Below are 13,576 nucleotides of genomic sequence, written 5' to 3'. Positions count from 1 at the left end.
GATTTTTTGTGTCATTTCCGTAACGATGTGTAGCCTATTTTCCTCTTATTAAATATAAAACATGTGTAGACTGATATTTTTCTAATGTCTGGACTCCTTTATTAAGAGAGTATGGATATATACACAGACGTTTCAATAATTGGTATTAAATGCATTTTCTGAGAATTTATATTTCAAGTTTTGACTGCAAATGTCACGTCCATAACGCTGGAATTGCCCAATAGTAATTTAAAGATGTGGTAGCCCAGCACTGGATCTGGACGGGAAGGATAAATCTGGGAGTTGGAATAGGGGTGTGTCTCGATTCTGCCTTCTCACACCGCGACACAGGTTCGTGGATCTGAGTATTGCGATTTTGGTTTCATGTCGAGTGTCGTTACAGCCCTAGTCCATACCAATATTTTTGTTGGTATTGATAATGGTTAATTAATCCAGTTCAGGTGACTAGACTGTTGAAGTCATAAGTATGGCGATAGTGTATTTGCCATAGATATCATATATAAACGCTAGATGTCTTATGGCGCAGTCACTTCCGGCATCACCATTTGGCCATCTTGTCACAGGCAGGCTTAATGTAAGTATGTATGTGAGTGATCAGCATGCACACAAATCCTCTTATCTCGCTGAAATCTTGATGGATTTACAAACGGTTTGGTTTCTTACAAACGTTATTAACGTGGCTATAATTCCGAATGCTTGAACATGTAAGTTATAATTATTCATATGTATGCAGTGTATGTATGCAGTGTCATAGCTACATCTCTGACGTTTATAATAAACCAAACCGTTTGAAAATCGGTAGAAAATTGAGCAAGTTATGGTTATTTAAAAGTACATGCACCATTAAACAAGTGAGCGAGCTGCCTGTGGCAAGATGGCCGCCACGTGCGAACGTCGACCTCCATTGGACAGCAGCGTGCACGAGACATCTAGCGTTTATATATGATATCTATGGTATTTGCTCTGTTGGGGCTAATTTTAATATTCATAGAACCATACAAAGCCTACTAAATGAGACAAGGGTGTGGAGTTACATTCAATCTATTTTAAGGCGTGCAGAAATTTTTTTTCAAGGAAAAATTGCTTAAATATATGATTATAGTGAACAAAGATGAGTTTAAATGGATAAAATGATTTTAAATGATACAAGGGGACTTTAAAGGGGTGGTTGATTGTGATTTCACTTTTTTCATTTTAAATAGTGTGTAATGTTGCTGTTGGTGCATGAACATTATCTGCAAAGTTGCTGCGCTGAAAGTTCAATGTAAGCAGAGATATCGACTTTTAAAAATCAGGAAGTTCAATGCCTACAAAAACGACTCGAATGGGACTACAACGAGGTACTTCCCGGGTTTTATACGTAACTAACCCATGCAAAAAAGGGGGCATGGCCATATTTCTGCCTTCGTCGAAGAGGAGGAGTTATAGTGGAGAGCTGTAGCCATGCTGTCGAAAGTGTGTTATTTTCACCCAGCTGTCATGTCTTCTGTGTTCGGGCTTCATACGGATGCTGTAGTTCGTTAACAATGGCTAAAATTTATGTTTGATTATGTTCCTGAAAATTTCAATCGTAATAGCTCTCTGTGCTGCGCATTTTACGGAAGACAGCTTCCAGAATCTCCACGAATTCAATGCCGGATTCAACAAGAAACTGTTACTAAAACATGAAGCAGTTCCAACTTTACAACCAGAGACAGCAGTTGTTGGGCCACAACCTGTAAGTAAGACTTAATAATTTGAAATGTATTTGCATGTATAATTTCAGACGTAATGTTTTAGTTTTATCAAGGACGTAAACAAATGCCAGCGCTGGATTTAGTAGCCACTTACACGTACAAACGCGTACAAATATTTTGAACCTGAATTTGTAATTATGCACTAATTTTGTAAATGTATTTTCCATGTACATATTTAATGATGATGGATTTGATCAAGAACGTAAACCAATGCCAACGCTGTTTGTTTATAGCCAGTTAGTTCGATGCTATTTTGTGTGTATAAGACAAACGTGTATAAAGTAAAAAAATATATATATGTAGCCTAATCGCAACAGCAAACTTCAAACTGCTGAAGTTAAAACAATAACTTTAAAAAACGGTATTACTCAGTCATTTATTAAATGTTTAATCAGGCGAAAACCGTATCTCAAAAGCTAACAAGCAGCAGTAGCATTTTCAAGTAACAGCATATCGAAATACATATATAATAATAGTAGATTAGAATAGAATAATAATAATAAAAAATGTACCATTCAGAAACGTTTTGTAAGAGCCGTGTTTGCGAAGGTTGCTTGACTCTCTTCATTGCCGCTTTCTGGGTCTGATATTTACATTTGACCGGAGCACATGCAACTTTCGCCCGTAAAGGTAATGGGCGTGAAGTTTCCGGACCAACTAACCAATCTGAGCCCATTGCCTGTTTCAGAGGGAGTGTTTTCATATAATCAGGAAGTCAACCGGTCGTTCAAATGACTAAGGAGAAAGCGGCTTACAATAAAGGTGAAATTTATGAAAAATAAGACTTAAACAAAACAAAAAAACCCGAAGACATGTTATATTGCACCCCATAAACACAATCATGCGCTTTCTCTCTTCTGCGCTTTCTCAGTGCGCATAGTGTGATGTTTCTTAAAGGGGCCGCATATTCTTAAAGTCCCCCTGTAGTCAATAATTGTATACCTTTAAACTCATCTTTGATCACCAAAATGACATATTTAAGCATTTGTTAATAAAAAAATAAATAAAAATCTGCACGCCTTAAAATAGATTAAACTCCACACCCTTGTCTCATTTGCGTGATTTTTTTTCCCAAACCACTTCAGCGGAAATCCCGCCCTGCAGCCTATTTATTGGTTCAGGTTACAGTGACGGGTAGGTTTAGGGATCAGTGATTGGTGTAGGGCAATCAGGGCGGGATTTCCGCTGAAGTGGTTTGGGAAAAAAAATCACGCGTCTCATTTTAGTACATGATTCTAGGAAAACAGCATCACCTCCACTCACTCACACCAGCTCAGAGCATGGATAGTAAGATTCACCAATTTGCATCTGTGCATCTCATAAAAGTTAATTATGCGATTCATCGATTTAAAAAAGTTTGCATCGGAAATTAAGTTGGCATTGTATCGCAAATTCGCAATGCATCACATATTTGCATCGGTAAAAAACCCCCGACTCATTTATATTTAATTATGCACTATACTTTTATTATTTAGAAAGTGGCCAATAATTTGACCCTGTGATAGCAATATCTAAAATTTCCACTTGCTTCATCTTCTTGGGTGAGCGTGATTTAAACTTGTATAACATCCCGTAGTTAAGTAACTTCTTTTAAGTAAAGTTCAATAATAAAATGAACTGGAAAAATGTTACACAGTCAAAAAACTGCATCGCTACAATATTGCATCACACAAAAACAAACACTCATGCCGGAAATGACAGCATCGTCAATCAATATTAAATATAAAAATTACTTACTCATAATTATTTACCAATTGCTTAAAGGGACAATAAGTAACTTTTTAGGTATTTTATTATCTAAAATCAATATTTTTATTCATAAATATGTCCTCAATGGTGTCCAAATACCTCTGCCAATGATCTGACTTATCCTCGTAAACGAAGAATTTATTATCTTTATATACATGGGACGGGTAGGTCCACGGAGGCTTCCATGTAGTTCCGCCATCTTGAAAAACTATAATAGCAGAGAGGGACAAAAAGTACTAGGCCAACGCGTTTCCACAACGCGTTTTCGTTCAGAGCCCGCGTCAAGTGACTGAAACCAGCAGAAACGGAGCAGAGCAGTGAGAGGCGCTTTTGTCACTGCCCCGGCAAGTTTAAAAGGCTGCACTGCACGGTTAAGTCACAGGATAACGAGTCCTCTTAGTCGAAAAACTCCACAATAAGACCGTAAAAGGAAACGTGATCGGAGATTACAAAAACAAGGGTTATTAGCTATAATGTCGGGATAGCTAATGCAGGAGAAAGCTTTCAAAAGAGACGCTGAAGTTGCCTGCTTTCTTCTCGACAGGTAAGTCAATGTTAAGGTCTTAATTACAGGCTTTTTATTTTTTTATTAGCCTATATACACCAGCGTTTCCCAGCGGGAAACTGTGTAAAAAAAACAAATCTTTGCCATCAATCTCGGATCGTCGGAAGTCTCTAATAACAAATAATGCGCACAAATTTATAATACAAATGCAAATCATAAGTTTTCGGCGTTGAATTGCGGAGGTTGCGCTTGCATGTGATTTTATTCCCGTGCCTCATTCCCAGTGCGTCCACATAAAGCTGCCTATTTTTCATTGATGCGCTTACAGTCAAATACACACGAATTGTCACAACGTGCGTCTTGTCGCGTATTCACATCGGTTGTGCTGCTGTCAACGCAACGCGTGCGATTAATATTTTTCAGTTTAACACGTTAAAAATATTTAACGCAATTAAAGCAGCATTTTTTTTTCTGTCATCCTTTGGCTAGCGTTACATTATATAATCACGTTGTTCTTCATGCAAATGCTTCTAACCATGCAAGCGAGAAAATACAAAAGAGAATGCGCTGTCCTGTGATGCTGACACGACGCGCGCCAGACTCGACTTCTCTCTCGCGCTTTCGCTTTGAGTATCCTCATGAGAGCAGTCTTAAATAAGTTAAGTCTTAAATGAACGTTAAGAGTTGTGAGAAAATGGGACGCTTGTGGGATCCACATGTGACAGTGCAGCAGTGACATCAGAATCAAATAACACTTCATTCATAAAAATATGCCATTAAACAATTATTTGAAATATACTGTCTTTATGATGTTTCTACATTAATTTGGAGATTTACTGTGAAATTATTAGGCTACATAAAATATAGTAAAAACAAGCTATCTTGTGCAATTATAACAAAATTATATATTATATAAAATTAAAAATGTTTAATTCATTCATTCATTTGTAACATGCATGAACGAAGAAAAAAAAAGGAACAGGAAGAAGAAAATCTTATGGTAGCCTACCTGTCATTTATTTGTGCACATCAAAAATAATAATAAAAAACAAAACCAGCACATTTCAAAGTATAGTATCAAAGTAGTATCGTGACAACACTAGTGTAGGGTGCCACACATTTTTTTTAAATTTCAAAGGGTGCCTTGACTGAAAAAGGTTGGGAAACACTGATATAGACAGTAGAACATAGTTAAAAGTTAAACAGGCTCTTTGATGAATAGCAGCTATTGAGTAAAGTAGATAAGGTCCTATAAACAAGGTTGTAAGTTTTGTTTGTTCAAAACTGTAACATTCGTTTGTTCGTTGTGTCAAGTTGTAGTTTGTTTGAAATAACAAACCAGTTCACCAGAAGGAAAACTCGACGAGGTGCTATTAGAAGACATCCTGTCAAAGCTTTTTGGTACATATCGCTTACCGTAGATGCAACGCGCATTTGAAAACGCGAGGCGCTGGAGAGCAAAATTAGTTTGATTGCAAAATACAAATTCACCACTAGATGGGAGTAATTCTTACTTACTGCCCCTTTAATGCACACAATTTATTCCAGATCTATATAAAGAAACATAACTTATGGCTCTTACAGACCCAATTACGTACCGGTCCAAAAGATTACCGGTTCTTGGTACCCATCCCTACACTGAATACAGTAATACGGCTTCTCTCCAGTATGAAGTCGCTCATGTGATCTCAGTGATGCCAACCGAGTGAAACACTTGTCACACTACGAGCACTTGTAAGGTTTTTCTCCAGTATGATTTTTTTTTTTTTGGTGCTGTTTCAGATCTAGTAAAGCTCTTCCCACAACACACGATGATCTTTCTCTTCATTATGTGTTTCTGGTGCAGTTTACAACTGTACGTTATTCCTCTTATTCCACCGCAATTGCTCTACACTCCAATAGGTGGCGCAAATGCGCCTGAAAGCGGTTTACAAACTATCATCAAACGTAAAAGAAGATGATCGTCCTGAGAAGAAATAACAGGAGAAATCCAAGAGCACACAACTGAAATCTGTGCGCCGTATAATGTTAAAGATGGAGTTTGTTAAAGTGGAGATTGAAGACATGAGTGATCCAGAACCATCCAGAATAAAACATGAAGATATTGAGGAACAAATAGGTTGGTGTTTATTCTTGATTGTTGACTAAGTTACAAAGTTTTCATTTATCAGATTGGGTGGATGTGAAATAATGAGTTGATAAGATACAAAAATGCAACTAAATTATCATAACCTTGTAAAGCATTGTTGCACTTGCACAGTACGCTAGATTGGTTAGAATATCATATTAAAATGCTGGATGGCTTGTTTTGCTAAATGGCATGCAATTAATTTTAAAACATATTGTATGACAGAGAAAATGTTATGTTAGCCACTTGACAAATTAGTGTTTTTCTCTGAGGCATGGTAAAAACATGATACTTGCGGAAAATCAAGCAAACAAGCGATTTAAACAAAAAGAGCCTAACAGTGTTGAGCTATATAACAATGATTCGTTTTTTGTCTATAAACGTATCCACATAGTTGTTCCCTTGTCTAATAAAACATTATATTAAAGACTCTTTGTCAGAAAGTTTATTGTCAGAATTTCATTCTATTCCGCTCGCAAAGACCCGCCCCCTTTAGTTACTGTTGCTATGTCCGACAAGCCACGCTACTCTCACGCCACACCATGTTCTCACCCTATGGTTCTCACACAGTGAAAAATACACAGCAGAGCAGAGAGACCAGCTTACTTTTGATATGAAACAAAGTCTCAACTTTCAAATTTGGTAATTTTTTTTAAAGAAATTTAAACAATAAATACTATTTTGTGGCTCTTTAATGTGTCTGACAGATCGCTGTAGAGCCTCAGTTAAAGCTTCTCATGAACCGATCATCTCATCCTTCTAGTTAATTTATTGCATCAAATAAACGAATGAACATAAGAAGGAATGTTGTTTAACTGCGGAAAGACGTCAGTACACTCCGTTTTTCAAGTTAAAATCCTCCAACGTTAATCTACTAACTCTCCTGACTGCTTTGTCAAAAAAAAAGCCTGATGCCGGATTGGTCAGATCGCCTGTCAATCAAACTCCCTGCAAAGGGTCAATTCCGTTTCCATCTGCCATTATTTGCCTTATCTCACATTTTTCAAGTCAAAAACTACCTAAAGCGAGCATAAAAAACTTTTTTGCAGTTTAAGGGTTTTTGTTTCAAAATTTTGGTTTCCTTCTCTCGTTTCTGATGTGATACAATACTTCAAAATGTGCAGAAAAACGGTGTGATGGAAATAGGGTTATATAGTTTTAGTATCGAAATAGCGATGTGCGCATCCGCGGTATCGTCACGTCGCAGGATGTGCGATGTATATAGGGTTCATAGTTGATCCGTGATCCGTACTTGATTGTGTTCATGTATGCTTGTAAACTGTTAATTACTTTCTATGCAGATTCACTCCCCTAAAAAAAAAAACTGAATCATCCTAGAAAGATTAATTATTTACAAATTGAGCTATTCAAATCATCAGGTGAAATTGTTTTTATATCGCAATATATATTACATAAAAAGAAAGTTAACGGCTTATATATATACCAAAAATATGTTTTAGGTGGACAGATCAATACAGTACAAACAAAGAACATGTAGGATGTTGTAAAATATCAATGTCTTTTCTGTTAACCAAATGCTTTTTAATCTACGCTATTGCTTCAATGCAAGTGAACAAGCGCACCGTTATTTGTTGTGTAGTGCGTTCAAGTAAGCCAGAAATGCGCAGATTCTGCGCAATACGCTGTATTTTAAGGGGTCATATAATGCCATTTTTGTACAAGCTAATATGATTCTTTGGGGTCTAAATGAAAAGTTTGTTAGACACTTGAATTAAAAATTCTCATTAGTATTGTAAGAAAACACTCCTTTTACCTGGTCAAAAACAGCTCTGTTTTCAGCATGCCGTTTAAGTGCATGAGTCTTTAAATGATAATGAGCTTTGCTCACCCCGCCCCTCTGTTCTGTGCGTACACCGTTTCTAATGGTGCCTTCACGTGCTATGGTAATTATGGTAAATACCAAAAGCCGACATGGAAAATGCACATGAACACCCCCTCATGTGGTATTTTCCACTGGGCAACTCGTAGAATATTTTGATGCACTAGTTGCCGAGATGAGATAACCTTTGACCTTTTCAAAATGGCGGAGTGCAACGCAAGAGTCGTGAATACTGTTAGCGGATAGTTTTTGTAGCCTATACAATGTTGTGTCATTAACGATTGTAATATAATGCGTTACACTCAATTTTCAACTTCGCCGCAATTTCCTTGGTTCATATTTAATCATTTTATGTCATGTTTTATTTATTTTTTAATTATTACTTATGTTTTAATCATCAGAAAGCACCACATTTACTTTTTTTGTAATGATAAAAAAGATACTCTACTGACACAGACGTTGCGGGTACTACATTACGACAACAAAAGCACTTGAACACAACACGCTGGTAAATACCAGTTCACAAGTGGAAAATATCATCTTTTCCATAGCACGTGAAGGCAGCATAACACAATAACCATAACGTGTTGTTCATTATAAACGTGGGATTATGAATTATATTGAGAATGTCGCACGTAGAAAACATGCCGTAATGTACCCGGAGTGTAAACCTTAGCCGCATTCATCGTGAAGCGTGCAGCAAGCGATTTGCAAAGATTAAAATAAAGATTAATATAAAGGTTAATAAAACGTTAGACTCACTTGTTCTTCTGGAGGTGCAGCAGGAACACGAATATTTGGTACCGATCCTTTTTTCAGGAGCAGCAGCTTAGCAAATCCAGCTTTATACTGACCCTCGTTTATAAAGCAGTCTGGTGTGTGAAATGATTCGCGCAAACATGAAAGCATTGACATTGATTGTGGGGAATATTCCCTTCGAAAGCAAACTCAGCCACTGCTTCTTCAGCGGTTCGGGTTTAGGAACATCAAAATGACTGCTGTGTCCCTTATTACACCCAAGAACAGAACACCACAATCACTTAGACAACATTCTGCTCCAGTGTATCAACCAGGTATCAACAATGGCGGACTATGATGACAGCTCGCTCAGGTCGGGTCTGTGTTGAAACGCTGCTGTCAATCAATAATCGTGGGAGGGGCGTCCGGCTTGATTTGAGACAGGGGAAACATATTAGGAGATAAAAACAAAACACTGGATGGGTTTTTATCATTTTGTGATGGTTGTGTACAGGCACTGCCAACACACATTTCAGTACAATCAACTTGTAAAAGTGCATGTACCATTATATGACCCCTTTAATATATCATGACAACTCACGAGTATTTGCGCAAAATCCTCGCAGATTTGGCTTACATGAATTTCCCCAGCAAAGTGAGTAAACATAATAACATAGCAAATTAGCTAGTGATTTGACAGCGTTTTACCCGCCAAAGTTAATTTTTAGCCGCATTTGGCGGGTTGGCTGGTGTTAATTTCAAACCATCAGACTTCATTTAACCAACTATGGCAACTTCCTCAGACAGCAAGTCAATACAAATGGCATGATTTAACGTTAGATGAGCGCTTTGTGATGCGTCTTCACATTAGATCTTCTAAGCGACACATTTCGGTTGCAAATGAGACAAAGTACAGATCGCTCAGCAAATTCGTACTGCAAAGAAAAATAGTCTGCATGTTGATACACACTGAAAACTGTCGGTGGCTGTCATTTTCATGGTTCACATCATGAAAACTGGTAAAAACTTAAACTTAAAAAAATAGAACAGATAAACTCATTTATAAACAGATTTAGTCACACAAACAGCACAAGTGGCTTGTGAAGAAACAGACTGGCTGTATAACGATTTCATGCAAACAGAATATCGCTGTGGAGATCAGTGCTTTTTCCGCAGTGTAGAGTGAGCGTGCGCAGGGTTGCCAGATTGCACAGATTAAGTAAACGCTAGGCATAAAATGTAAGAGAAAAGCTCTGTTTGGGTGATTTGGGAGATTTAAGATTTTTAGATCTGGCTACCACAAAATCAATGCTAGTGGGGACTTGTTAACAATGCAAGATAATGCAAATGTCTAATAAAAAAAAGCGTTTTCAGGATAAAAAACGAGCGGGCAAATATCGCAACGTTTTTTTTATGAATCGAGAGTGGCTGATATCATTAGACAAAACTAACCTTTGGCACATTAAATGTCTGATTCTTGATACTCTTTCTCAGAGTTCACTTGAACTTCTTTTAACAAAACTTATTTTCATTTTAGATTGGCTGGAGATAAAACTGCAAAAACATGAACTGAATGAAGCAGAGGAGGAAAAGCAGAGCATCAAAACTCAAAGAACAAAAGCCAACAAGCTGCACACCTGCACTCAGTGTGGAAAGAGTTTCAGTCTAAAAGGAAACCTTAAGACACACATGAGAATTCACACTGGAGAGAAACCGTATACATGCACTCAGTGTGGAAAGAGTTTTACTGTTGAATCAGGTCTCAGGTATCATCTACGCGTTCACTCTGGAGAAAAACCATTTAACTGTGATCAGTGTGGTAGAAAGTTCATTTTATCATCACAACTAAACAAACACCTGAAAGTTCATTCTAATGAGAAGCCTTATGTGTGTTCTCTCTGTGGAAAGAGTTTTTCAGTGCTGGATCATTTTAAACGGCACCAGAAAACACATAATAAAGTGAAAGATCATGTGTGTTGTGACTGTGGGAAGAGCTTTACTACATCTGGTGAACTGAAACAGCACCAAAGAACTCATACTGGGGAAAAACCTTACAAGTGCTCATATTGTGACAAGAGTTTCACTCATTCTGGAAACCTGAAAGTACATGAGCGACTTCATACTGGAGAGAAGCCGTACCAGTGCACTCAGTGTGAGAAGAGTTTCATAAGTGCCAGAGGTCTCGGAAATCATCTGTATGTTCACACTGGAGAGAAACCATTCAACTGTAATCAGTGTGGTAAAAAGTTTAAAATGTTGTCATGTCTAAAAAGTCACCTGAAAGTACATTCAGACGAGAAGCCTTATGTGTGTTTACTCTGTGGAAAGAGTTTTTCAAGGCTGGATCGTTTTAAAGTGCACCAGAAAACACACAATGAAGTGAGAGATCATGTGTGTTTTGACTGTGGGAAGAGCTTTACAAGAGATGATCATCTTATACGGCACCAAAGAATTCATACTGGAGAAAAACCTTACAAGTGCTCATATTGTGACCAGAGTTTCACTCGGTCTTCACACCTGAAATCACACGAGCGAGTTCATACTGGAGAGAAGCAGTAGTACTGTACTAATCAAGTTTTGTCCAATCAAAAACTCTAGTGATCTAGTGCTTTCAGGTAAACAATGTGAGTTTTAGATTAAATAAATGTATTGAAATTTGTAGAGATCATTGTTAAAAAAAAAACTTGTCATGCTATTTTCCAATTGCATTTGCTACTATTTATTCGTGGTCACAGGACTGCAGAAAAAGACTCTGTGTTTCAGTTGAAAAGAGTGCACATTTACAATATATTGTATGTTTGTCACATTTCTGTTGTGAGATTGATCATTTCTATTAAGTTTCCACTAAAATAATGATTTTAGTGTAATTTATCTCTTTCCCATCTGACTATACTAATACCGTTCACTGTCACACTCGAGCAGAAATGCCAAAAATATCTAAATTGACCCCAAAATGTAAGATATAGGCGCAAAAAATCCCATTATAAGTTTTTCCTGTTTCTTTTATGGTGATCAATAAAGTATATTACGATCAAGCAACATAAAAAAAGAGTGCTGTTTTCCTGAATATGGGTGCAAACGTGAAATTGAAATATGAAAATGTTCATCATAACTTGATCAAGTCAGTTATGTGTAACTTTAATTTTAGACAATAAAAGTCTGTCAACGAAAAGATTAAACAACATAAGGTGACTAGACTGTCGAAGACATGTTTGATGATAGTGTATTTTCTTCGTAAGGCTGGGCATACACTGCGATTTCTGTGCTATTTCAACAAGGTTACCAACTCACACTGTACGAGTAGATCGCATATGCGATGTAAAGCCAAAGCTCATGATTTATGTGCTCACACTATATGGTCTGATCATCGGGTTGAATCTTGCAATATGCACGATAAACCCCTGTGTCGGTGTTGTGGCTAATTTCGACAGCCTGTCTATTTATTACCCCCCTTGTTTGAAGTCGCTACCTCATTGCCTAATCCTAACCCCTCCCCCAACCCTTATAGAGGGTTTTCACCTACGTCACGATTTGGTCAGTTACCCGGATGCGCGGCCATATTGGAGGTACTCGGATGTAAACAACGGCATGGATTGCACTGTTTATGTACTACTGAACACATTGTTACACTAATTTCTGATGTCTAAACCTCGGGAACAACACATGGAAGCTGCGAAATCATATAGAGAAGGACTTAAAGCAGGAAAGAGCTCAAAATTGACAAACTTAAGGTAATATGTGGTAAAGATCTGAACGAGCTAGCTTCCTCTAACTAGTCCTTACTTCTACTTCATATCCCGACATTGGCTACGTTCAGATTGTCAGTCCAAAAAAACCAAGCACATGAAATCCGTTTCAAGCTACATCCATATGTGGTTTAATATCCAATTCAAATAACATATCAGGAAATCCACCAGTCTGAACGCTCTTCCACGTGGTTTATGTGACTTTCTCACGCCACGTAAAATATAAACATCAGACGTTGTTATAGGGAACATGCTGAAAGTCGCTGCCGAAACAATGCTGTTGTTGCAAAGTGCCGGACGAGCAGAAAAGTATTATTTTTGAAAAGTATTTTGAAACCGGCGCGGATGAAAAAGAGTTGTGCATACAGTAACCTACCAGCCTCCTACAGTTCTGCAGCTCGAGACGCAGTAGTCCAGCGCGGCGGCTATACATTTCCATATTGTAAAATTTAAATAAGAAAACATTTATATTGCAAATGCAAACCCCTCCATCAACGCAACATCATTGCCGTATTGTCAAAGAGCTGCGTGGACACACAAATCTGATCTGAACAGTTGCAATACAGTGTGGACATCATTTTAGATCATATTCCAATCGGATACAAAGATAATCGGATTGACAGTGTGTATGTACCCATAGTTAACTATTTTACGTCAAAATTTTAGCCATAGTTAACGCTTCATTTACACATGTGGCTGATGCTGTGCCTCTCTCAACCACAAACGCCATCTTTCATCAGTTTTTTGCACTCTTCTCTTTAACTTTCGGCAGTCTATAGAACTAGAAATGTTTTTTCTTGGTGCGACCGATGAGTACAGACCAAAACTTGACCATTTTTCAGAAGCAATAATCAGCCAAATTTGCGAGTCCGTTCAGTTCAATGGCACTGTTTACGTTCAGTGCCTCCAAAATGGCCGACTTCCGGGTTGATGACGCGTCGTGAAAACCCTCTATCCTAAACCTACCAATACTGGGGGGGGGGGGATAATTTAACGGGGGTCAGATTTGTTGACAACACCGGGTTGCGCTGATAGACCATGATATCGTGTTTCCAGAGATATTGCAAAGACCAGTTCTACTCACAGTGTGGACGAATCGTGTTTGAGCCGAAGACACGGGATCTATTGAACAGA

General features: G+C 37.8%; 1 protein-coding gene across 1 annotated transcript; it reads left to right on the top strand.

Moving 5' to 3' along the window:
* Positions 1–5,937: 5,937 nt before the first annotated feature.
* On the top strand, positions 5,938–11,734 carry LOC308693287 (uncharacterized protein). Its single transcript, XM_081370085.1, has 2 exons — positions 5,938–6,109; positions 10,234–11,734. The coding sequence occupies exons 1-2, from the start codon at positions 6,016–6,018 to the stop codon at positions 11,253–11,255; spliced, it is 1,116 nt and encodes a 371-aa protein (XP_081226211.1). The 5' UTR covers positions 5,938–6,015; the 3' UTR covers positions 11,256–11,734.
* The last annotated feature ends 1,842 nt before the right edge of the window (positions 11,735–13,576 follow it).

This window comes from Scardinius erythrophthalmus (assembly GCF_964197995.2).
Source record: "Scardinius erythrophthalmus genome assembly, chromosome: 7".
In the NCBI taxonomy this organism is placed as follows: domain Eukaryota; kingdom Metazoa; phylum Chordata; class Actinopteri; order Cypriniformes; family Leuciscidae; genus Scardinius; species Scardinius erythrophthalmus.
Note: the sequence above shows the minus strand (reverse complement) of the source record. Positions and strands in the feature narration are given on the sequence as shown.